Source organism: Ictalurus furcatus, chromosome 9 (assembly GCF_023375685.1).
Source record: "Ictalurus furcatus strain D&B chromosome 9, Billie_1.0, whole genome shotgun sequence".
Classification (NCBI taxonomy): Eukaryota; Metazoa; Chordata; class Actinopteri; order Siluriformes; family Ictaluridae; genus Ictalurus; species Ictalurus furcatus.
Window position 1 is genome coordinate 9,017,494 of NC_071263.1, and position 26,977 is coordinate 9,044,470.

Below are 26,977 nucleotides of genomic sequence, written 5' to 3' on the forward strand. Positions count from 1 at the left end.
TTTTTGTATAACTTTAGTATAAATACGTTCATTTTGAATCCTATATTTTTTTCTGACTCAAATCTGCCCGTTTTCTCAATTTAAAAAAAGGGCCATTTCAAAATTCCTACATCCTGGTCACAAAAGCAAATTTTGAGCCATTTTATATATTACAACATAACACTTACTACCCAGGAACAAAAACTGTGTTACATAGTGTTATCAAGGAGTCACATATCATACAATTTTCATTATTTTACAGTAGTGTCCATGAATATATACCTGACAAATAAATTCACAAGAAGAGCACACATCTTGGAATGTTTCTGTTTCTGGTTTAGCCAGCCTTGCTCATAAGGACACAATTAGTAAGTAGAGCACACCACCTAAACACTCCTCTATGTGTTTGTTCTCCATTTTGTTTCAGATTATAAGTTCTGCGTGTTCTGCTGCTGCTTCTGTTGTGGGTGAGGGGGATTGCTCTGCTCATGACTTTTGGCTATTTGTACATGGTTGGTGCCTGAGTCTGAGTCTCCTCAGAGCTGCCAGGTGCTGTAGTTTAACTGCGGTTTATGAGATGCACCATGTGGTTTCTGCTCTTTGTCTTTATGTTGTTTTTATGGAAAAGCTGAATTGTGAATGAGAAGGTGCTATATAACTGAGAGGCCAACGTGACTATCTTTTCATGTGACTGAGCAAGTGATCTGACAAATCCCAGGCAAAAAGTCTAAAAATATATAAAATATTTAGTTGCATATTAATGTAAGTGGATTCACTGGTTGATTATTTGATTTGAAGTTAGGATGTAGAATGAAAGACTAACACACAGGCAATCAGACCTGACTGAAAAAGTAAGCGTTGTGCATAAGTTTCTTTTCCCATTAGAGTATGAAACAGCCAACAGATGATTTATTTCTCCTGCTGGCACAACAGCCATATTGCTGATTTTATCAAGCCCACTCCTGTTGTTCCGCTGGGGTCTTTTTTACTTACCCAGAAGCCCTGAGCTCATTTTAGAGTGATTAGATCAGCTCCAAGGAGGAAATTAGCCATTTTCCCAAGAGGAAATTAAAAGGCCAGCCACCAGGACTAAGGATTGAGTCCTTAAGAAATCAAAGACCTAAAGCCCTCTGCTGCTTTTCACACCTAAACAAAAGTAGTTCTTATCATACCAACCCTCAACATGTGTATACTGCAGATTTTTCTTGTTAGTATAATGCCTTGTAAGACCACATACAAAATGTGGTAGCAATTTGAATTCACCTAATTCAGATACTTGTGAACTGGCCCAGGCTGGATGTAAATAAAGATTCAACACAATAATTGGTCATGTTATGAGCCGAGCGGCCATATACTGTATGTAAAATCTATAGGATGATTTCTGGCTTTCATGGATGATTCATATTTTCAATGCACAGAATTTTGTGCCAGTAATCCAATATGCTAACTGATTAGATTCAACTACATTTAAAATAATAATAAAACATAAGTGAGAGTATAGATCACAATGCTGCCAATCTCTACTGATCTCTTTATAATACTATATTAACTTGTATTCATTGCTGGATTTGAGTTCCCTGGATTTATCCATAACAACTTTTGTGAGTGGACAGTTCAAGAATAAGATGTTCTGTGGCACCAAGAAATACATTATACGTATTTTAATGATGTGTCTAATATTTGAATAGTAGAAATATGTTCTTAAAATACAGTTGTAGTCATAAGTTTACATATGCCTTGCAGAATCTACAAAATGTTAATAATTTCATATATCCTACACAACTATCACAAAGGTGCAAACATTCACTGATGCTCAAGAAGGCAACACACTACATTAAGAGCCAGGGGGGTGTAAACTTTTGAACAGAATGATAGGTGTAAATTTTTGTTTTGTTTTGTTTAAATATCTTTTTTCCCATTTAGTACTGCCTTTCAGAAGCTACATAAGATATTTACAAAATAAAAATAAAATAACAATTTACACTGATGATCTTGTTAAATAGTTTATATCCCCCTGGCTCTTAACGTATCCTGTTGCCTTCTTGAGCATCAGTGAATGTTTACACCTTTTGTAATAGTTGTGTACGAGTCCCTCAATTGTCCTAAGTGTGAAAAAATGGATCACAAAGTCATATAGCTGCTGTTGGAAAGGGATCAAATATGCAGAAGTTGCTGGAAAAGCAAAGAATATGGCAGGACCTGGAGGATTTTTCTGAAGAACAGTGCGCAGTTTAACTGCTCAGGACAAACAAGGGACTCATGAACAACTATCACGAAACATAAAAACAATCCATTGATCATCCAGGTAATGACACACGGTATTAAGAATCGGACGTGTGTAAACTTTTGAACTGGTTCATTTATGTAAATTCAGATATTATTGTGTCATGTGGACTATATGTAAACATTAAAATGTAAATAGCATGTGTTGTGTAAAATAGCTAATTCAGGGCAGAACTAAATAAAAAACTAAAAATAATTTTAATTTTCCCTATTGGTTATATTATTATTATTATTATTATTATTATTATTATTATTATTATTAACATTTTTGCAGAATCTGCAAGTCGTATGTAAACTTATGACCACAGCTGTAAATACGTAATAAAGTCTGTGGGTTTTAACACATTTTAAAACAAATCATTACAAATATTTTTTAGGTATTTTTAGGTATACAGAGGGATCCAATTACATCCTTTCATCCAATCCTTCATCCATCTTCAGTAACCGAACAGACCTGCTCTTCACTTCGTAGAATAGTTCTGAGATCAGTTCAAGATAATTGCTCATGTGAATTCACATCATAATAAAACGGCGACATAAATTACTAGTAGAAAGATTTTTTGCTGAGTCGGTTACTAAAACTTCAAGTGTTAAATCCCACACGGCTTCCTACTCCCTATAGTAATTCACTACTTTTCACATGGATTTTATAATGGATTGCACGCTGCACGCAGCGCACTTCGTGTCCAATAGGAAGCCGCTCGGATTGAGCCTCGCTCTCTGATTGGTCCGACGTGGTGGGTGTTGTTTCCGCATTCCATTGTAAACTAAGTGACCGCGCTGTCGTTAATTCTGCAGCGCGACAGTGACTCAAATCCTCTGGGGAAACTCGTCCCACAGCTCCACGTCGAAACCTGAAGATGCCTTACATTCTGATCACCACACAGATCCGACTGGTGTGTATATGTTATCCAGGCTGTTATCTTTCACTAAGATATGACTGATTAGACAGGTGTGTCAGCTTTGCATCGTCCTGCTTTTGTAACGATTTAAAATAAATAAAAGAAATTACCTACAACAGGCGCACTTTACTTTACATGAATTAGCAAGTAGCTTTTGTATTTAGCACATGTTGGCATTTTGTTAAAGCAACCTGCTGAGCTTGTTTTGTTGTAGTAACTGAAACTGTGATTGTTGTGAATTTAGTGCCGCTTGCTTCCGGCTAGTAAGTCAACTGTTAATCAGACATGTGTTTCAGACAGAACTTCCGGTTTGCCCTCTTAGGGGAGGAATAGACTTTGCTCCATGAAGCAGATTAAAGGATTATATTTTGCTGCATATTGTGTACGTGGTCGTTTGTTACTTTATGAGGAAATGTCAACAAATTGAAGACACAAGGCTCATAATAATACACCAGTAATATCTAAGTCTGTGTTTCTAAAACTCCAGCATATTGATTATGTGATCAGAGGGCAGAAATAATGTCTGTCTGCCTGTGTGAGTCTGTGAGTGAGTCTAGAAACAGTCAGATAGAATATTATACACATATAGTCCCATCTGAAAGTATTGGAACAGCAAAGCCAAGTCGTTTGTTTTTGCTACACTGAAGACATTTGAGTTTGAGATCCAAAAATGAATATACTCCGACAGATCCGAATTTCAGGTTTCATTTCCTGATATTTACATCTAGATGTGTTTAAACAATGTAAAACATGGTACGTTTTGTGAAAAAGTATAGGAACAGAAAGTCTCAAACTAAATTGAAGTAAATAATACTTCATATTTGGTTGCATATCCCTTGCTTTCAATATCTGCATCAAGCCGGTGACCCAGTGACCACCAAATTGTTGCGATCTTCTTTTTGATGTTTTTACCACAGTTTCTTTCAGTTGCTGTTTGGTTGATGTCCTTTGGTTGATGAAGTCCTTTATTGTGTTGCCAGTAGTTTTGGGGCATTTTTTTTTGCTGCATAGTGAAGTTCTTGCCAATTAGACTGATGTATTTCTCTTTAAATTGGCAGACAGAATCTTTCTGTAGACTTCTAAATTCATTCTGCTGCTACCATCATGAGTTACATCAGCAATAAAGATTAGTGAGATTTTTGCAGAAGCAGCCATGCAAGCCCAAGCCATGACACTACTTGTTGGTGATGTCACTGTTTAGGTTTTTCTTCACAGCTCTCACAATGTTTCTGTCATCACCTGCTGTTGTTTTCCTTGGCTGACTTATTTGATTTCTGGTTGTTCGTACATTACATTACATTTCAGGACATTACAAGTTCTTGTATTGGCTATGCCTAATGCTTGTACAATGGCTCTGATTGATTTTTCCCTCTTCTCTTAGCTTCAAAATTGCTGGCCTTTCTCCCATAGACAGCTCTGTTTTTCATGTTGGTTTATCCTTTTTAAAAATAAATGTAATCTTCACAGAGAAAACCCAGTGCTCAAACAAAGAGTAGGCATTCAGAGCTGTTAATCGTTTAAACTATCAACCTACCAGGACACACCTGGGCAACAGGAAACACCTTTTGGACATGTGTTAAATATATTTGATGACTTGAAAAATGGGTGGGTTCGAACAAAGCTTCCATGTTCTTAGTTGTTTAACACATCTAAATGAAAATATCATTGAACAAAATCTGAAATTGTGATCCCATCATCTGATATTCATCTTTAGATCTCAAACCCAAATGTCTTCAGTGTATAGCAAAAACAGATGAATTGGCCTTATTGTTCCAGTACTTTTGAACTGGAGTGTACCCATCAACGGTACCTGTTTTGTACTTTTAGTTTGTGGTGTACCTTCAATTAGCTTTTTGAGTAATAGTCCTTACAGTCCAGGTATGCACCTTAAATTGTTTTTAAAGCTTTCCATGTAGAAATGTACATACTAAAGGTACAAAGAATGTCCCCTTTTTGGTACCCAAGTGAAATGGAAAAGTATAGTGTGTTCCCTTTATTTCTGAGAGTGTATACATTGGGTATAAAATAAAAGATTCATCTTTAGTAAATGCTTTATTCTGGTCAGGGTCACTAGACACATTGCAAGGCACCATGCACACACACATTCACACCTAGTGGTGAACATACAGTATAGAAAGTCCACACAGAAGGTAAAACAAGATGAGGATCAACCTGAAGCCCCTGGAGCTGTGATGGAGTTGCTTACCTGTTCAGTTAATCATGATCAGCCTTACTCCTTATTTACAACTTAATTGAATTCTATTGGTGGTAAAAGCAGTAAGACAAATGACCCATAAGTATAGTTACTGTAAGTCTCACCCCTCACACATTCTTCCCAGGATAGGCTCCTGACCTATTGCCAACCTGACCAGGATAAAGCAGTTACTGAACATGAATGAATAAATCCATCTAATCTAGTTTCATGAGTTTCATTTTGACTTTGTTGTTGATGCATTTAATGTACTTCACACTAAAGAACACTTGAAAGGGTGAACATAGTGATAATGGACTAACAGTGTGTGCTTTCAGGAGACCGGGCCCACCATGGTAGGTGATGAGTATTCAGATCCTGCCATCATGACCTATCTGGGAGCAAAGAAAACTACCATGCTGGGCAACAACTTGTAAGTGTTCAGCAGTGCTACACCTAGCACAGGAGAGTCAGACTCATATCCTGGAGCATAATGTGTTAAATGAGGTAAAATGTGCAATGCTGTTGTCATCCAGGACTGGAATCTGGCAGGTAGAGAGTTGCTTACCTGTTCAGTTACTCCTTATTTACAACCTTCTGACTACAGCTGCCACTAGCCAAAAATTAGCCCACCATATCTGAATTCTCTTGATTGTAGTAAATGCAAACCTTGAACATTGAGAAACGTACAGCAGCTTATTTGCTTAGACTTGCTTCTTGCAACAAACTGGACAATTCGGGCCATAGCATGACTTTGCTGCTGCCAAATCTTGCATCATGATGTAGACATGGTGACCCAAACTATTTTGGTCAAAAGCTTATTTTCATATGGTGAGGGTAATCATACCACGGTTTACTGGTTTTGGCTGTTGCACCACAGTAGCCCTTAAATAGAGAAACAAAAGAAGTGTGCCCATTTAACTTACCATAGGGATGTAAGTTTATGTAAAGTGAAACCATAAAGTTGATCTAACAGTTATTAAATAGTTTTGTGTTTCAGGCAACATAAAATTATGTGTTTCACACAAAAAATAATGTTCTCAGAGGGGGGAAAAACACAATAGTAGTTTATATAATAGTTTATAGTAATCATCACTAACACCATGCACCAAAAATATTCATCCTCTCCAAAACATACTATAATTCATTGTTTCTCAGAATGTATGCACCCAATTTATTTTTAAGGTTAAAATAAGTTTCCACCTCAGTACAGATAATGCAACTATTCATATATTATGCGCATTATAGTACAGGGTGTCCCTAAAGTCTTCATACATAGGGGACTATGTATTCCAGGACCATGTCGGTTGTGCCTTCGTCAGTGGATGTTCGTGGACGTCCTTGCCTTCTCGGTTGGTCTGCAACACTTACAGTCTTTTTTTAATTTGTTAATAAGTTTGGCAACAGTGCCATGTGTGTGACGTGCTTGTCATTGCAACCTCGTGACAGCTTCCTGATCCAACCATGAGAATGATTTCGATCCATTCTTCTTTTGTCAAAGGCATTCTTAAAGTCTATCTAGGAAAAAAAAACATTTATTTATATGTATGTATGTATGTATGTATGCGTATGTGAGAGAGAGAGAGAGAGAGAGAGAGAGAGAGAGACTTATATGTGGTGGGGAGGGATTCAGTATTTGAAGACATCTGAACCACAAGATTTTTGATAAAAACATATTATCTCACTCAGGTTTCCTCCCCCAGTCCAAAGACATGCATGGTAGGTTGATTGGCATGTCTAAAGTGTCCGTAGAGTATGAATGTGCGTGATTGTGTGCCCTGCGATGGATTTGTCACCCTGTCCAGGCTGTACCCCGCCTTGTGCCCGACGCTCCCTGGGATAGGCTCCAGGTTCCCAGTGACCCTGAAAAGGATAAGTGGTATAGAAGATGGATGGAGATATTATCTCAGCACAGGCCGATGAAACTAGATGGAGAGAATGCTGATTCTATCTCCAAAGTGCTTTTAGAGCAATTAGGTGTAGTTTGTTAGCTTGATAAAGAAAACGGATAGGCATAGACTTTTAACACAAATATGTCATGGATCTAGTGGTATGTGAGGAGCAACAGCTGCCGTGAGAAGGAAAGTTCAGGACCTGCACATTTCATACATTGCTGTGTGCATCAGCTAAATCTGGTGAGTGAACAGGCTGTCTCATTGATATCACCAGTGAGAAGCTTTTTCTCCAATTCAAATGGCATTTTTCTGTAGATCTCCAAAGAGAACAGCTGTGCTGGAAAAGATATGCCAACAACGCTCATACAATACACGATGGGACTTTTGCAGCTGTGTTGTCAACACATTGTATGAAAACAAGGACATTGTGATAGAATGCTTAGAAAGTATCCAGCTATGTACAGAGATTGACACAGGTTTCTGTGGAGTGCTGGTGGGCATTGAATTCTAGATTTGTTTCACAGAATGCCTCTTGTAAATACACTCTTTGCACAGCTTCAGAAGTGGTCTCTTGATGCTGTAGAAGCACAAAGAGTCACAACAGGCATTGTGAGTTCCTTTGCAAAAATGTTCCGTGTGATGGTCCATCCATTTGCACTCATCATAGTGGTGGTTATGATGAGTCAAGGGGAAGGAGCTGTTCCAATTTGCAGCAAATTGATTATGAAGTCTATGACCTTGTGATAGTCAATGCAAAGCTGTTTGTTGCCGCTGTCCTTTTTGACAGTCAGAGTTTTATTGAATTCTCCAGACTTCCAAAAAGAAGCCATGAGAATGGCAGACTAAGACTTAACGTTCCTGATTGTACCAAAGCTATAATTAAAAAATTTGCAAATATAAATTAATTTATAAGTCAAACAGTTAAAAGCTACCTCCTGTAGATATATTTTGAACCTACAAGTTGTGTCCTAACCCTAAATATATAATATCTAAGTAATATTTGAGTGAACTATTTCTGTATAAAGATCATGTGAACCACCCAGATGTAGGCATTTGTATAGTGGCTGTATAAAACTGTAAAGTTAAATCAGGCTATAACGTTAAACTGTTTTTGTTCACTTTTCGGGCCTGCATAAAGTAATCTTGGTAAGTAATATACAGTGCCCTCCACTAATATTGGCACCCTTGGTAAATATGAGCAAAGAAGGCTGTGAAAATTTGTCTTTATTGTTTAACCTTTTGATCTTTTGTTTAAAAAAATCACAAAAATAATCTGCTCTCATGGATATCAAATAATTGCAAACACAACATAGGTTTATCCAAAAGATAAAATTTTTGTTAAATATATGTGTAGCACAATTATTGGTACTCTTTTAGTCAATACTTTGTTCTACCTCTCTTTGCCAAGATAACAACTCTGAGTCTTCTCCTATAATGCCTATGAGATTGGAGAATATATGGCAAGGGATCTGAGACCATTCCTCCATACAGAATTTCAAGGTCAACGTTGGTGGACTCTCCTCTTCAGTTCATCCCACAGGTTTTCTATTGTTTTCAAGTCAGGGGACTGGGATGATCATGGCAGGACCGTGATTTTTATGGTCAATAAACCATTTTTCTGTTGATTTTGATGTACGTTTTGGATCATTGTCCTGCTGGAAGATCCAACCACGGCCCATTTTAAGCTTTCTGGCAGAGGCAGTCAGGTTTTCAATATCTGTTGATATTTGATAGTCCATGATGCCATGTATCCTAACAAAATGTCCAGGTCCTCTGACAGAAAAACTGCCCCAAAACTTTAAAGAGCCATCACCATATTAACCGTGGGCATGAGGTACTTTTCCATATGGCTACCTCTCTGTATGTGCCAAAATCACCTCTGGTGTTTATTGCCAAAAAGCTCTATTTTGGTTTCATCTGACAATAGAACCCCATCCCATTTAAAGTTCCAGTAGTGTCTGGCAAACTGAAGACACTTGAGTTTGTTTTTGGATGAGAGTAGAGGCTTTTTTTTCTTGAAACCCTTCCAAATAACTTGTGGTGATGTAGGTGACTTCGGGTTGTAGTTTTGGAGACTTTCTGACCCCAAGATGCTACTACCTTCTGCAATTCTCCAGATCTGATCCTTGGAGATTTTTTTGGCCACTCGAACCATCCTCTTCACAATGTGTTGAAACAATATGCATTTACATTTACGGTATTTGGCAGACGCCCTTATCCAGAGTGACTTACAGAAGTGCTTTGAAGTCTCTCTCAATAAATACATCCCAATATTGTTTCACTAGGCTACAGACTAAGAATACCATCAGTCTTAAAACTCTGTTGTGAAGTAATATAGTAAGAAAATATAGAATTTTCTTTAATGAAAAGTGCTAATTGAAGTACTTTAGGAAGAGGTAGGTCTTTAGACATCATTTAAAGACCGCCAGTGACTAACTAGTTGTTCGGACATCTAGGGGAAGTTCATTCCACCAACTAGGTGCCATAACAAAAGAAGAGTCTTGATGCATGCCTTCTTTGTACCTTGAGAGATGGTGGCACCAGTCTAGCAGCACTAGAGGTTCGGCGGGATCGTGGTGCAGTGCGGGGTGTGATAAGTGATTTGAGGTAAGTGGGTGCTGGTCCATTTTTGGATTTGTACACAAGTATCAGAGTTTTAAATCTGATGTGGGCAGCTACAAGAAGCCAGTGGAGGGAGCGTAGCCATAGGGTTGTGTGCGCGAACTTAGGAGGGTTGAAAACAAGTTGAGGACCTGCATTTTGGATCAGTTTCAGAGGTTGAATAGTGCTGAGACTGAACCAGCACCTGAGTGGCCTGTATAGATAGAAATGGACGAATCCTTCTGATGTTGCAAAGGAGAAATCAACATGAGCGTGTCAGATTAGCAATGTGCGAGGTAAAGGACAGTTGATTGTCCATGGTTACCCCAAGGTTGCATGCATTAACCGAAGATGGGATCACAGAATTGTCCAGCGACATCACAAGGTCCTGCCATGGTGATTAATCACCTGCAATGAACAGTAGTTCAGTTTTGCTAGGATTACGTTTCAGCTGAAGAGCTGCCATCCATGATGAGATCTGAGTAGAAACAAGAGGATCTGCGGGAGGGAAGGAGAGGGTGAGTTGAGTGTCATCCTCATAGCAGTGGCATGAGAACCCATGTGAGAATATGACCTCACCAAAAGATCAAGTATGGAGTGAGAACAGAAGAGGACCAAGTATTGAGCCTTGTGGGACACCAGTGGAGAGCCTGCAGGGAGCAGATGTGGATTCCCCCACATCATCTGGTATGAGTGACCTTCAAGGAAGGAAGCAAACCACTACCATGCTGCACCATGATTTCCGAGACTCATGAGGGTGGACAAGACTGTGACTGTGTCAAATGCTGCTAAAGGGTCAAGGAGGATGAGGACTGAAGACAGTTTGGCTGATCTAGCAGCATGTAGCTTCTCAGTGATGGCCAAAAGGACAGTTTCTGTGTTATGTGCTGCTTTGAAGCCAGACTGGTTAGGATCTTGGAGGTTGTTCTGTGAGAGGTATAGAGACAATTGATTGTAGACAGTGCGTTCAAAGATTTTAGAAAGAAAAGAGAGAAGTGATACCAGTCAGTAGTTGCCAATGTCCAAGGGATCTAGAGTGGGTTTCTTCAGGATGGGAATAACCCTTGCTCTCTTGAATGCAGTTGGTACATAACCAGATGATATGGAGCCATTGATGATAGTTGTGATGAAAGACAGGAGGTCTTGTGAGACGGTCTGGAGCATTGTGGAAGGGATTGGATCCAATGGACAGGTGGTAGGATTGCAGGACAAGATGACCTGCAAGATCTCTTCTGTTGCTAGATTAGACAAATGTCCCAGTGAAGCATGTACCATCCTCAGTGGGTGGTGTAGGAGGTGGGGTAGAAGTGAAAGTCTGGCAGATTTTTTTCGATCTTCTCATCATAAAAGGTGGCAAAGTCTTCAGCAGTCAGGGAGGATGGAGCAGGAGGAGCTGGTGGGTTGAGTAGTGAAGAAAAGATGTGGCGTTGTGAGGGTCTTGTGCAGAAGTTTCTAGCTTTTCCTTGAAGAAGGCAGTCTTAGCAGAAGTCACTGTATAGACACATATAGACACACTATATATATATATATATATATATATATATATATATACACACACACACACACACACACACACACACACACACACATCCTCTTCCAGGTTGAGTCATAACATTTCTAGTTGACTGGAACTTCTTAATTATTGCTCTGATCGTGGAAATGGACATTTTCAAAGTTTGTGCTGTTTTCTTATAGCCACTTTGCATTTTGTGAAGCTCAACAACCTTTTGCTGCATATCACAGCTATATTCCTTGGTCTTACCCATTGTTGTAAATGACTAAGGGAATCTGGCCTATGTGTTGCCTCATGTTTATACCAGTAAAAATGTTAAATATCAATGGGAATATACTTCAAATATTTTTCTCATATGAATTCATAGGGCTGCCAATAATTGTGGCACACGTATTTAACAAATGTTTGTCTTTTACATAAACGTGTGTTGTTTGCAATTATTTGATATCCATGAGAGCAGAGTATTTTTGTGATTTTTTTTTTTTATTTTTATTTTATTTTATTTTTTTTAAACAAAATATAAAAAGTTATACAATAATGACAATTTTTCACAGCCTTCTTTGCTCATATTTACCAGGGGTGCCAATATTAGTGGAGGGCACTGTATATAACAATATTGGAATGTTTAGTTTATAGTCGGAGTCAAAAGGGAACTAAGCTATGCTTTATTTGTGAACTAGTTTTGTTTACTGTTTTTGTCAATGATCACTTGTTAGCATTCAAATCATTTAATTACAGTAGCTACTTTTACAACTGTTTTTGCTGTACAATTCATGGGTTAGCATGCATGCTGTATGCTAGTGAGTCAAAGGTTGTGACATTAAATGTCAGGACTGTTCGAGAACCACTCTCAAATGAATAAACATTTTCATATGTTTTGTGTCTTGCAGTTCAGAATACTATGTGGATGAACCACCACGATTAGTCCTGGACAAACTTGAGAAGCTCGGATACAGAGTTGTGACAATGACAGGAGTTGGTCAGACTCTAGTGTGGTGCCTTCACAAAGAAACTAGTGAGCTTTGTCAACATCCTGTAATGTCATGATATGAAAAATAATTATCACCATTTGAACACAGGTTATCCGTCATAAGCAGATTTGAGCAGTGTTGGCATGAGACTAGTGTTGTGCAATGGCTAGGTTTTTTTCCTTGTGAAAATGTTTTATAATTAAAACTGCAAATGGAGAATTTTTCTCTTTCTACAGCTAAGCCAATCAACCCTGACATTATGTAATCAAAATGGAAACAGTGTAAGGCAAGTCTGTCAGTTCAGTAGGGACAGCTGTTTATTTCTGTTTAGACATGTTTAAATGTATGTACTTCAAACGAACCATATGAAAGGCAAGTAATTAGTATACATATTTATGTTTCTGTCATTAATGTTGGATGCTTCATTAAATTTAATTCTACACGTTGGTCAAAAATCTCCTTTTTACAGATGTTTTGTGGTTTTGGAGAATCACAATCTCAATTTCAATTAGCTAAAATGTTAAACTCATTCCAGAACCTAATTTCACAACCAAACATCATGTCATTGTTTAGTTTATTGCTTTATTTAGCTTTGTGCTGTATGCTGAGTTCAGTATTCCACCTCATTTAACGCCTGATTTAACTAATCAGAAAACCATCGAGGCTTTCTTGGCTGAATTTGTTAGAAGATGCGGAAACACAAATCTCTGTAAGGTATTGACCTTCTAGGACATGTTTCACAACTGTGATGTAAATGTAATATGATGTGTGCTATCACAAAGAAAACTAAATAAAAGTTTAAAGAAAATTTCGTTTGAGCATTTAGTTGGGGTACTAACCTGATGTATGTACAGTATTTTCTTGAGATTGATTAATAGTTCTATTCCTATCCATCAGGGGCACTGAGAATAACCTGAATACCTCCTTGTGTGTGTGACCATGCATGCCAAGATAAATCATTATGTTCAGATGTGCACTGCCCAAGTGTTGATTGAAGATGCAGAGATGACTTGTTGCAAGTGTGTGTCACATGGGATGTAATAGCATATGTTAGTTGTTTTGTTGCTAGCAATGGTTCAATCACTCCAATCTATATAAACTGATCTTTCTGTATGGGAGCTGGTTGACACTTCATTCACAGCAGTGGGACACCTAGGCCAGGATATGGGGCAAACTCTGTCAACCTGGTTTATCCACAGTGTCAAGTGTGGTTTGTACAGTCCACTCTGCTGTACGTATGCAGATCAAACCTGCAAATCTTCCAAAAAGGCCTTGGATAGGAGAGCTCAGGTTTTAGAATGACTAAACCAGCATAGGTACACAGACCATCTGTGCAGCAGCTTTAAGTCAACACCCACAGCAGTCCTGGTCTAAGGCCCCTAATAGGTATATCTGTGCTTTCGTCCATCTTGTGAGGCAGACTTTAAACAGTACCCCATAAGGAATAAATCGTCACATGAAGCCTTTCCTGGATGGTAGAGGCTACCATGCAGCCAAGACATTGCCCATTGGGCAGGGAGTACATCAAATCAGTGACTGATGACAGTGTTACAGGGATACAAATTTCCCCTTCTTGGGGTTTAGGGCTTCACTAATGTCCGAACCCAACAGAGGTGTTGCTCTGGCCCAAGAGGTTCATTCTCTCTTGGACAGAGGTGTGATCAAAAATATGTAAACCCCATAGTTTAAAGTAAGGTTTCTACTCAACTTGCTTCTTTGTTCAGCAGATGGAGCGTGGATTAGTTGAATACTATATTTGAGAAGGTTGAACTGGTTCTTGAAGACCCTCCAATATTGTGGATCATATTGGTGGACCTGTGCAATTCCTATTTTCATCTCCCCATCATCCTAGTAAACAGATGCTTCCAAGGGCAGGCAGTCCAAATAAAATTTTTAGATTTTCATCTTGATCTAGTACCATAGGTTTTTCCAAGAAGAAAGTGGTCTTGTCTCTCCTGATGGCCAGTGGCATTGGGATACTGCTATACTTGGCCAGTTGTGCCCCTACCAAGGAGCAGGATATTAGGGACACAGTCACCCTTTTCAAATATATCATGAGGCTTTAAAGCATTAATGCTTGCCAATTAGTTTAAACCAGGTCACCATGTGTGGAACCTTTTTCTGTTGAGGTTTCTAAGACTGATCTTGGTAGCTGCAGTGGTAATTCCCATGGGTTTGCTAAGAAGTGGATTATCGGCCTACGGCTAAACCATAAATGCCACAAATAGAAACCTGTTCTTGACTCAGCAAGATGGGCCTGGGCTCTAATTTGCCTGAGGTGCAAGGCTTTTCTAATGAAAGGAGTCCTCTTCGGAACAGTGCCCATAAACAATGTAGTGACGGGAGCTACAACAAATATCAGGGATGCACAAAGTTGAACTTGCTTGTGGCCTAAGATGTTTTCCACTATTGCATTAACTCTAGTGTTTAAAACACTCCAGCAGTTTCTTTCTTGAGCAGATCTGTATTTCCAAATGGACAGAGAGATTTGGAACCCTCAGCCAGGTATGCTGTAAATGGGGGTTTGGCCTTTGGAATGAATCACCAACTGAGGACTGCACCTAGCTTGACATATCCTAGATTGAGTTTTCTACTGCTACTCAAATTTTTCCACAATTATTTTATTGAAAGTTAACTCATTTTATTTTAAAATTTACAACTGGGACAGCATGGCAATGCAGCAGGTAACATTGTTGCCCCACAGTTCTAGTTCCAGTATCTGTGTGGAGTTTTGTATGTTTCTTCTGTGTTCCTCCAAAATATGTCAGAATGTGGATTGGCTACTCAAAGTGAAAATGAATGTGCAAATGTGTGTGTGCGCGCGCATGGTGCCCTGTGATGAACAGGCATCCCATTTTGGGTGTATTCTTGGTGTGCACCCAGTGTTCCTGAAATTCACAGTGACCCTGACCAGGATAAAGTGGTTACTGACGATAAATCCTAAGCCTCTAACCACACCTACTTCAGCCATTCTCACGTTTGATGGTTTTCTAATTTCTCTCACCTGTCAATTCTCTCATGTACCCATGTGTATATATACACCTCAAGCAGTGGCATTAGCTGGACTGTTAATCATCCAGGGCTGAGCCCAGATTTGTCTCCATGCATTTTTTCCAGCTCAGCTAGTAGCCTAAGTTTTATTTTATGGAAGTTGACATTACTTAGCTGTCAATGTTTGACATGATCAGAAAAACTTGGATTTATCATAAAACTTACTTCAGGTGATAAAAATATTAAACTTTTCTAACTAAGCTAGTTTGGTATCGCTAGCCAAGGGGAGACACAACTAAGTTACCATTATATGGGTTTAACTGCTACAGTGCCATGTAAAGTACATTATCTTTCTTTATGCCCTGCTCATATCATGTTCACATAAACTGGAACTCAGACATTTACACACCTTGTTTTCCTGCTCAGCATGAGTGGATGTTCATGTTTCAGTATCAACCCCTTTACTGGTTTATTTAAAAAAAATTGGAGTATATCCATTTTCCCTCACACTGACTATGTGAGCTAGCATTTGGCAGAATTGAGAGCTTTCAGCCAATAAGAAACCCTGTCTGATTGGTCTCGCCTCCGTTCACTGAAGATATAAAATTACAACACCACCGTCTTCTTTTACTGACGTTCAGTTATGTTGTGACAAACAGCTCCAAGTGGAGAATTATTAGGGGCCAAAGAAAAAATCTTCGGGGCTACAGCCCCTAATGCCCAGGCCAGGTTACGCCCCTGACTTCAAGCATGCTGAGACTTTCCTAAGTCATGTTTGTGTGTTTTGTCTGTTTCTCAGCCTATGTTACTATTTTTCCTGCCAGTTTGTTTTTCCCCTGTGTTTGATCTTTGCTCTAACTTTTCCTTGTTTATTATCCTTTTTTGCCCCTTTTGATCTGTTCCTCTGATTATAGTTCTTGTTTCATGGTTTTTACCTTTTGCTCTATTTTTATGATTACTTTTTGCATACCATTTTGGACTGTCTGCTTTTGTTTCAATAAACATTGCTGTTTGTTTGTTAACCGTCTATGCCAAGTTTGTCAAAGTCTAACATTCCATAATTAATTATTTTCTTGGTTGGCCAAGTGTGGAATTTGAAGAGAGAACAAACGTGCCCAACTCCACACTCCCACCTGAAAAAGCTAATACATAGCTAAGATAATAATAATTATCAGAGTGGTCCAAAAGCTGAAAGCATTTTCATTTATGTATTGTGATAGTGTATATGTGCAATATTGTGATTTTTTTTTTTCTTTCTATTATTATTATTATTATTATTATTATTATTAGTTGCAAATGTTCAAGATCTATGTCAATGTTCCTTTGGTAACTGGTGGTGGAAAGACTACAAAACATACTGACTTAGGTAAAAGTACTATGGTTTAATTATTTTCAATAAGTACCATTACAGTGAATCATGTATTCAAGTACTGTAACAAGAGTAGTAGTTTGTTCATTTCCACACCTGCTGGTAACCTAGGCTACTAGTTATCTTACTGGTTATTTAACAGGGAAACTAGGAATTAAACATTTTGTGAATTTCCCACATTACAGAAGATGGTCAATGCTGCAGCAATGTGAACACTGACTCAGCCACTGTTGACAATGTTTACATCACTAAGACAATCCACTCTGAAGTTTTTATCTCATAACCAAAAATATCCAGACACTAGTTCTAGCTTTCTAAAGAGGTTCTATTTGGAACTTTTTTCTGAAAAAGAAAGTTATATAAAGTTTTACATGCATTAAACTACAAGGGAATATGGACAATTTTTAAAACAATAGACATCACAACTATTATTTGCCAACATACAACAAAAAATCTATTGAATTGGCCTTACAAATCCAATAATTCCTCTAAATAAATATTTTTAAAAATTCATACTTACCCCTCTCCCTCACAAAAAAAAAAAAAATAATATGAATGTTAGAAAGATTATGAAAAGTAAGAAAACATTATAGAGGTCATATTGACTACTGAGAAATAGTCTGCCGTGAAAGCCTGGAAAAGTATCACAAAAGAAGAAACCAACAATTTGGTGATGTCAATAAGTCACAGGCACTGTATACTTATAGAACTAGTGTCATGGTAATGATGGATAAAGAATTTCGAAAGACATCCACAGAAGTAAAATAATGGATTTGCTAAAACACAAATTCGGAATATTAGAATGGCCGAGTCAAGAGTGCTGACCTCAGTGTCACTGAAAGGAAACTTCAACCAAAACACCACAAAAATCTACTGGTAATGAAAGTGTTCTGAGTGAAAGTGCTCTGATGTTATTTCCAATAAATTACTAAACATAAATCAAGTCAATTGTATTTGAATAGCACCTTTGATGGTTAAATCTTGATTTGATTTGATCTTGAAAGCATGTTTGAATGGGTTTGTATACTTTTACCATTGATTACCTTGACTGTTTAAACCAGTTAACTGTTCACTAAAGATATATAGGAATGATGATGTGTGTTTACTCAGTATCGTGATTTAGATGAAGATTACATTTTAAGAGCCAGGGGCTTTTTTGGCAATATGAAAAATGGTTTACAGATGTTTCTTCAATTACACAAGTACCAAAATTGATCAAATAGTGGATGCTAAGATATTATTGCTGATAAATCTGTTCTAACTCTGATTGCTTGGCCAATCTTTGCCTATTGTTATTGACGTATGTGTTATAGCTCTGCAAGATGTCATGCACTGCCTTCTTCAAATCAGATGGGAAGATTGTTCTGCAGAATTTCACTCGTGTTTTGGATTCTTGTTACAGGGGGAAAAAAAATTCATTTTTGACTTCCTGGATTTATTTATTTGTTTGTTTGTTATTTTGGTAGATAAATTACAGGTACATTTTAATTTGTCCACACAAAAGCCAGGGCAGACCCTTGCAATTAACTGTACTACCCTATTATGTTGTTTTATTCACTAGCTTTTGCAACATTAATTTTACTGAAAATGGCTCCCTAAGTGGAAAGAAACCTGCAGCTAATTGCCTAAGTAGAAGCGATCAACTTAAAGTATTCTCACACCACATGCCAAGAGGAAACTAATGTGAGCATTTGTCTGCACTTGACTGTTTGTGTTAGGATTTCCTTTTTCCAGTTCTGGATGGCTCAAGCTCTACACATTAGCAGGTTCTGCTCTACTAAATATCAGCTAATCACCAAGCCCTTCATTAGCTCAGTCTATATAAAGGAAAAAATGTGTTGTACTCCTCTTGATGTATACTAGAAGCCTGAAGCGCAGTGTGTGGTTTGATTAGAAACTCATTCTCAGTTATCACTTTGCCAAATATTTATCCAGTGCTCTCTTCACTTGGCTCTAAATGTATACCTCCACCGTGACTTGGCCTGCAATTTGTTCCTCTAACATCAAAACGGCTGGTAATCTTTCCCTGAGGAACATGCTTGGAAGATTCCTTGGACTTCCAGGATTCTTACCCTCTAAGGAGCTGATGGCTTGGCAGACAGATCTGAGAACAGATAAAAAGTGAGAAAGGGGAGGCAGCCGGAAGAAAAATTGAGGTGATTACTCTGGAGATGGACAGGTGGAGATAGTAGCAGCAGATGGCTTGGGAGTCTTCAGAGTGCAGCACAAGCTGATCTGGCTCATCACTCCAGTAGGATGTGTGTACGTGTGTGTGGATGGGCCGAGTGTAATTGGGTTTCCTGTGTTGTAATTTGAAAGCTACTTTCCAGAAATGTGATGGAGCCAAGTGAGTAAACAGAACCATGTGACTGGAATGTTGCAACGAATGACAAAAATAGAGTGAGAGTGGTATGGCACTGAGATGGGTATTGCGTAACAGGGAGATGGATTTGCTGGGTTTTTGGAAAAGGTGTGACTGAAAGATGAATGACAGCAGTAAACAGGCCATGGAATCTTGGATAAAGGTATAATAATACTGTTTGGTTTTGTGATGTTGCTTGGAAAAATGGTAAGGGTTGGAAAACAACCCACTGTCAAAGATTCATGCATTCATTATTCTTCAATAAATGCTTTATACTGGTCAAAGTTGCAGTGGATCGGGAGCCTGTCCCAAAAACAATGGGCACGAGGCAGGGACACACCCTGGATGGGACCCCAGTCCATCACAGGACACTACTCACTCACATGTTCACACCTACAGGCAATATAGCCAGTTCACCACTGTGGTGCCTTATGTCAAAGGTTACAATTTTTTAATAAAGGGCACATGCAACATAATCACAATTGTTTTAATAAGTACGTACTTTACTAGTAAGTCTTTTCAAGTTAGTGAAAATGTTATATAAGTATGTAGTCATGCAAAGTAGTGCACAAATAGTCTAGCAAGGCCAAACATGGTTTCTAATGAGAATACAGATCTGGTGACTGTTGTTCAAAATTTTGGCAGCAAATTGCAGTGAAATCAGTGGGGGTGGAAAAAAAAATATAGAGAAACTGTACTTAAGTAAAAGTATGAGTACTGTCAAAATCTTATTCAATTAATAGTAGAACTATGGAGGCCAACATCTACTAGGTGAAAGTCCAAAAGTATCTACATTTAAATATACTCAAGTATTCAACAGTAAAAAGTTAATATTTTTAACTGATGAAAAGAAAAGTTCATCATGCCCGACAGTAGCTAGTTCACTAAGCAATCAGTTATAAGCAAAATATTCTACTAACTCAGACAAACCTAGAATTTGGTTTGCTGGTTATGTTTAATAATCTTTTATGCATGAATTCCAAAACCACGTTCTTAACGCTAACTTAAACTAATTTACAGAACTTCACTAGCTAGCTAATTGAACAATGAAATTACAAAACATTACTAGATAATTTACTTTAATTTAAATTGAACATAACTCGGCCCTCATGGCGAATTCTTAATGACGATATTTAATTTTTACTTGGGAGGTAATGGAGACAAGTACCCCTCACTGCAGATTAAAAAGGTCCATAGGCATGAGACCCGATTCAACTCTTTTTACCTGGGCGGAGTCAAACCCAAAGTCCAGAGCATGGAAATGTCTCATCCTGAATCGGTAACTAAGAAAAATCTCATGGATTTTGATATTGGTAACAAGTAAACTGAAAGTCACAATGAAAAATGAGTAAAAAGTATGTTTTGTCTCTTGGAAATTTACTTGGGTTATTTACAAATACTTATTTTCAACAATACTTGAGTAAAGTGCAAATCTTCCAGAGAACCAGTAAGAAAGTACTATAACTCAAGTATTTTCTACCCATGGAAATCAACCATACACCTACAGATTTTTTACCTCAAAAACCTTCCAGAACTTCCTGTAGTCTGTGTACTTTTAACATCCAAAGGTATAACAATGTTTCTAATGAGTCAAGGCTTCAAAATGAGGGTTCAAGAGATTCATATTTGCCTTGCAAAATATGATTTGTTTTTACTGCACGGTGTCTTATTTGGCAACTTTTCAGCCATCCTGGCTTACATTCATCATACTGCCTGCTTGTTGTCTGTCATCGCCCTTACTTTGAGCCCTGCCTTCAAGAGACATCGGACTGGTTTTGAAATTTTAAACTGCGTTTCTTGCCTACTATATTCCCAACCCCCCACTGTCTGCAGATCATGTGTTCTTATTAGATGTCACATCAGACCCTGCCTGATTAGTGCATGAGGAGCTGTTGGTGGTGTTTTATTGTTTCAAAGTAATTCAAAATAATCACTTGAAGGCAGGGCCCAAAGTATTGCATCATGTCTACGTTTTAAATGCGATACATTTACTTGGTTTATGAACCAGGCTTGTAAGTCATTCACTTTCAGTATGCTGAAGATTCTCCACAAGAGGGAGCGCTTACTCAATTAGCTTTTATGGCGAATCATTGTTGAATATGAGAAAAGTAGAAGGAACCCGCATCAGCAGGATCCGCTGAATGTACATACGTTTGCACTCGGACTTTGCATTTAAATGAATTACAATTATTTTTAAATATACATAAAAATTGTTCATGAATGCAGGCTGAATGTAATTTTGCTGCACTTGTTTATTTAATTAATAGTGGAAACAATTACTCAGCCACCTAGCTACTAGAACAGCACGTTGGGCCTAAATTAAGGGTAGAAAAGAAAGAAATGATGTCTTATGTTTGAAGTAGATGATGAATTGGCATGATTATTGATGGCTTTTTCTACAATGATGAACTGAGTCCATTTTATTGGCTGTACAGTGTACAGTCATTGGCTGGATGAGAGAAGAAGAGACCTTTTATAACTTGTAACGAGTATTTTGAAGGTATAAATAAATACGAGTAATACAGAAAGTTCTTAAATAAGTATTAGTATTAAATAAATAAGTATTTAAAAAGTTAACGGTATTCAATTTCATCCATCCATTTTCTGTACCACTTATCCTACACACGGTCACGAGGAGCCTAGAGCCTATCACAGGGGACTCATGGAACAAGGTGGGGGACACCCTGGATGGGGTGCCAACCTATCACATGGCACAATCACACACACACCAGACAATTTAGAGATGCCAATCAGCCTACAATGCATGTCTTTGGACTGGGGAGGAAACCAGAGGTAACCCACAAAGCACGAGGAGAACATGCAAGCTCCTCGCACACAGGGCCCCAACCCTGGAGGTGCGAGGCAAACGTGCTAACCACTAAGGCACTGTGCCCCCTTATTCAATTTCAGTAATACTCAAATAAAGTATAAATATGGCACAGTAATACTTGAGTACAGAAACAAAGTACAATTATGTAAGCATTTTCCACCCCTGGCCTAAATCATACATTTTTTTGTCATCTAAGTGACACTAGCAATTTCCTGCACTCAATAACTTATCACTTATGACCACCTACTCACATAATTGCTTTTAAAAATGCCAAATGCCATAAATGTTAAAAACAGGACAACTTCCACAAAACAGGCAGGCTTCAACCATTTCATCTAAAATATTCAGTATAACCTGCATACTCCAGCCAAGTTGTGAGGATCAGCACAGGATTTTAAAAAAATTAAAAAAAAGTTCCAGGACACTGTGTACACTTTGTCAAGACTTATATTAACTGCTTGTATTCTGCTGCATGTTCTGTCCTCTTGTGGTACTTATTGAATAGATTTTTATTTTTTTTTGTAGCATTTTAATAACACAAATGAAATGAAAATTGAAGCGTGCCCAGACAACAGTGAAAAATAAAAAAAAAAACGCTCTAGGACGGAGACAGGAGGAAGAGGAGGAGGAGGAAGAAACCTTTGAGATGAATCAAGACTCAGCAGGGGAACCCTATACTCCTGTACTGTGAATCATGAATCATTCTTTTATCAGTCAGACTAAGAATTTCAGACTACTTCTGAGAGCATGTTCAACAGCAGTTAATCGAGGAAGTGGTAACAGGGGCTTGTGGTCCCCCAGGAGAAGAAAGAAGGTGGTCTACAGATGGCAAAAAGTATAACTGGGAAGAATAGGATCTATTTAGACAAACAGCAATGTATTTAATGGACACCAGAGTTTCTCCATCTACTTCAGCAGGCCAGCAGTCGGTTCACATTTTCTCTTCATTCCAGTTCCTAATATACTTGAAATGGATAATTAACTCCTGATTACCTGCCTCAGGTATGCTCAAACGTGACAACTGTTGGAGTGACCGGACAGAGAATCTCTGGTGTTTGTTAAAATCGAACATATTCAAAGACAATATGATGGAATACAGAAGGGCATAACAGACACTTATGGTTAAAGTGGTTTCAAATATATTTAGTAGATACCAACAATGCGGCAAGGAATTTTTCCTACTGGAAGGTGTAAGGAAACAAGGCCAGCGCCCCGAAAAAAATCAGCCTTTCATCACGGATTTGGCCTTGAGACTCCATGCGTTCCCTTAGTGATTTGGGCCACAGTCTCCAATACACAAAATCTGAAGCGTAATCATCATAACCACCACAGTTATTTCAGAGAGGAAAGAACTTCCCGTCACCTTTCATCAACTCCATCAGTACTGTTCCCATTAAAAAAAAAAAAAAAAAAAAACCCATGTTTACTTCCTCCCATAGTTCCACTGTGTTCAGCACTGGACAAGAACAAGTTCTGAATCCAGAAATTCACCCCGAGAGACATGGTCCGCAGTTTCAGGCTGTGCGCCGGCTGATTGAAGCCATTCGCGGACTGCGTGCTTCCTTAGTGAAAATCTTTTCCTGCTAAGGCACACCCTCGGCCGAAAGCCGAAGAACACATTGAGTTACACAACCCTGATTGTCAGCATTTACCAAAAGAAAATACTTTATTGATTTGTGAGGATTCAAATTGCGAGGGCAATAAACAAGTACAAAATAGTAATGAAGGGTTATATGTTTAAGTAAAGCTGATGAGTGTGTGTCCTCAGGTCTTCACTGTTTCTTCCTCTTCATCTTCCTGCTGCATTTGCTCGATGAGCTTCTGTCGCTCTGCCGCCTGCCTCATGCGCATTAACACCAGGCTCTCGTAATCTCGTTCAGTGCTCAGAGAGTTCTGAAAAAGAAAAAAAAAAACACCACCACCACACACAAATATTTCATGTAAATGTGCCTGTAATGACTAGTAAAAGTTGTTATATACCGTATGTGAAATCTGAAGCTTTCAGAATATAACTTTCTGGCCACTTTATATTTGAACCGCTAAACACTCAAAATGCAATGCTCAGCTTCTGTTACTGAGTCAAAAAATGTATAAGCATACACTTCAACTGCTGTTATAATTATTACACAAGCAACTAATCACAATTAAATCAAAATTTAATATAATGGAAAAGTTCATTTTTTCCATAATTTAATTCAAAAAGTGTCATTTTCATACAACCCCAATTACAAAAAAGTTGGGATGATGTGTAAAATGTAAATAAAACAGAATGCGATGATTTGCAAATCTCATAAACCCATATGTTATTCACAATAGAACATGTACCTTTTTTTTATTTGATGGCCGCAACGCGTCTCAAAAAAGTTGGGTTGGAAAAGTAAGTGTTACTAAAAAGAAACATTTCTTTACAAGTCAAATACAAGACATTTCTGTATTATAAATTATTTATTCTAATATTTTAAGATACTGGATTTTTGATTCCCATGAGCGGTAACCCGTAGTCAAGATTAAAACAAAAAAAGGCTTGAAATATTTCACTTTATATGTAATGAATCTAGAATATATGAAAGTTCCACTTTTTGAATTAAATTACAGAAAAAAAAAAACTTTTCCATGATATTAAAATTTTTTGAGATGCACCTGTATTTGAGGTGATGGGGACATTAATTGGTTTTGACATGAAAGCAGTCTTTTGCACATCATATGATATCATATGACTACTACCAACCAGTGAGGGTAAAAACTAATGTGTGCTTCCTCTGAGACATGAAGAATCCAACTGCATCGTTACAATATACTGCACACGCTGCACCACAGAGCAGCGTAACACACTCAGAGGAATCTGATGCTATCTTCCGAATACATGAACTCACTGGTGTCCATAATTTCTTAGTGTCCCTGTGATTGGCAGGTAAGAGACTTGGCTTGTAGCCATGGTAAGCAACAACATTCATTCCATCAGTTAGTTTCAAATCCCATCCATCCATTTTCCATGCCACTTACACACACACACACACACACACACATCCGCACACCCATTCACACAATACGGACAATTTGGAAATGCCAGTCAGCCTACAATGCATGTCTTTGGACTGGGGAGGAAACTGAAGTACACGGAGAAAACCCCAGAAGCACAGAGAGAACATGCAAATTCCGCGCACACAGGACAGAGGAGGAATTCAAACCCCCAACCCTAGAGGTTCGAGGCAATCGTGTTAACCACTAAGCCACCATGCTCCCAATATAACCAAATCACTAACCAAATTTAAATATTATTCTCTGAGAGAGGCTATCTACAAGCCTCACCAAAATAGACAATGCTATTCATATTATTACAAAGAAGAAAATGTGAATTCTCATGTTTCCACTTTCAGTCTAAACTTGTTACAAGCCAAAATCTCCTCATGAAGTGCCCTCTAAAATAATTGGCAACCTTCATGAAAACAATCTATAAAAAAAGAATGTGCATAATAATAGTAATAATGTGTGCTTTTATATAAACACAACCGTTTTTCCACACACAAAATGCTTTCCTAAGTAGTATAATTGTTCAGCAAAACTCAAAATTATTGGCACCCGTAGTCTTTGGTGACACCTCCCTTGGAGAGAACAACAATAGCCTCCTGTAATATTAATATTAAGTTTGGAATTTATTTTAAGGGCTCTTGGACTCTCCTTAATGCAGAACACTTCAAGGTCCTTTATGTTCATAGATTTGTGCATACAGATTGCCCTTTTTCAGTTCAGACCATTATTAATGTTTAAATTTGGAGACTGGTAAATGTTGTGTTGCAGCAGCCATTGTTGATTTGAATTAATGTTTAGGGTTTTTATCTTCATTATCATCTATATCCCAGTTTCACCTCCTGGCAGACTGAACCAAGTTTTGGGCTGAAATATTGTAGTACTTATCCAAATTCATGAGGCAGTCAGTCTTCACAAAAGCCCCTGGATTACCAGCTACAAAACTCAAAGCACCAGTGATCTACTGCTTGGAAGTGCTGGGATTTGAACTCACAACCTTCCAATCAGTAGTCTAAAGTCTTAACCACTAAGCTACGCTGCTCTTTTGAATGATTTTTTTGTATCACTTGTGAAAATCAACAACAATCTCCTTTATGTTAAAAGCTCCCTGACCAGGATAAAGTGGTTACTAAAATACTTAGAATTTTTTTTTTGAATGGAAATGATTGTGTGTAACATTTTTTTTAATACAAAAAATACAAAAACTTTTGCCCTTTTTAAAGAAAGTTACCAGTAATTCAGAAGGGCACTGCATCGTATCATGAAAGGGAGAGATAAAAAGAGAGAAAGCACAGAAGAGTTTCAAAATGTGTTTTAAAGTTATTGATGGAGAAAGACCAAAAATGTGTCCAGTATTAAAAAAAAAAAAAAAAAAAAAAAAAAAAAAAAGATAGTGAGGTTGTAGTGCATGGGTTTATCTTTGTGTGTGTGTGTGTGTGTGTGTGTGTGTGTGTTTAGAAAAGGGGAAAAGAGCATGACAGTAAGTGATATGTGTTGTAAGGTAAACCATCTGTAGGATGTGGTTGTGGTCACCAGTATTTACCCAAGTGATCTGCAAATGGAGGGAAGAAATAGAGGAAACAATAATGCTGTGAGTGCAGGCAGGAGAGACGTGCCATTAGCATTCCTCTTGTGTGAGCTCAAGCCTCATGTCCACCTCCTAACCACCAAACATCACGCAAGCTCAATTAAGTACATAAACAAAAGCTGCATCTTCAATTAAACCAAACAAAAACAACCCTGCCAGATTGGATTTTTCATCTCCAGCTCTTCAAACAAAAGCTCCACTGCACCCTCTTATGGACAGAGACACGGCTGGACACAGCTGCAGCTTCCTAAGTAGTACAGTTTACTGTACGTACTGAAGGACTGTGTGTGGGGTGTGGATCGATTGGGGTGTTAGGCTTCAGATATCTTCCTGTGTGCTGGCCAAACTTGAACAGACCACAATGAAGAACACGATAACACAAACTCCAGCAGTTACAGCAGAAAGATGCGAGAGCAGAAGAAACTGGAAAAAGACCAGGTGATGTTTTTCCAAATCTTCAACTGTCCAGTTTCAG

The 26,977-nt window shown here is 38.1% G+C and overlaps 2 protein-coding genes across 3 annotated transcripts in view; one reads left to right on the top strand and one right to left on the bottom strand.

The window, feature by feature from the left end:
• The first annotated feature begins 3,001 nt into the window (after nt 1-3,001).
• On the top strand, nt 3,002-13,137 carry gchfr (GTP cyclohydrolase I feedback regulator). Its single transcript, XM_053633526.1, has 3 exons — nt 3,002-3,158; nt 5,694-5,788; nt 12,255-13,137. The coding sequence occupies exons 1-3, from the start codon at nt 3,123-3,125 to the stop codon at nt 12,409-12,411; spliced, it is 288 nt and encodes a 95-aa protein (XP_053489501.1). The 5' UTR covers nt 3,002-3,122; the 3' UTR covers nt 12,412-13,137.
• Nucleotides 13,138-18,710: 5,573 nt separating this feature from the next.
• Nucleotides 18,711-26,977, bottom strand: part of dnajc17 (DnaJ (Hsp40) homolog, subfamily C, member 17) — a 58,800-nt gene continuing 50,533 nt past the window's right edge. For both annotated transcript variants that reach the window (XM_053632718.1, XM_053632717.1), the window contains one exon: nt 18,711-23,780. In XM_053632718.1, the coding sequence (XP_053488693.1) occupies nt 23,652-23,780 (129 nt within the window). In that variant the 3' untranslated portion in view covers nt 18,711-23,651. The remainder of the gene's footprint in view (nt 23,781-26,977) is intronic.

What these genes read in the sequence shown, in the direction of transcription:
- gchfr (XM_053633526.1), top strand. Translation starts at nt 3,123, where the DNA reads ATGCCTTACATTCTGATCACCACACAGATCCGACTG. An exon ending in TCACCACACAGATCCGACTG is followed by an intron (nt 3,159 to 5,693) that starts GTGTGTATATGT and finishes GTGTGCTTTCAG; the next exon opens with GAGACCGGGCCCACCATGGT. An exon ending in ACCATGCTGGGCAACAACTT is followed by an intron (nt 5,789 to 12,254) that starts GTAAGTGTTCAG and finishes TGTGTCTTGCAG; the next exon opens with TTCAGAATACTATGTGGATG.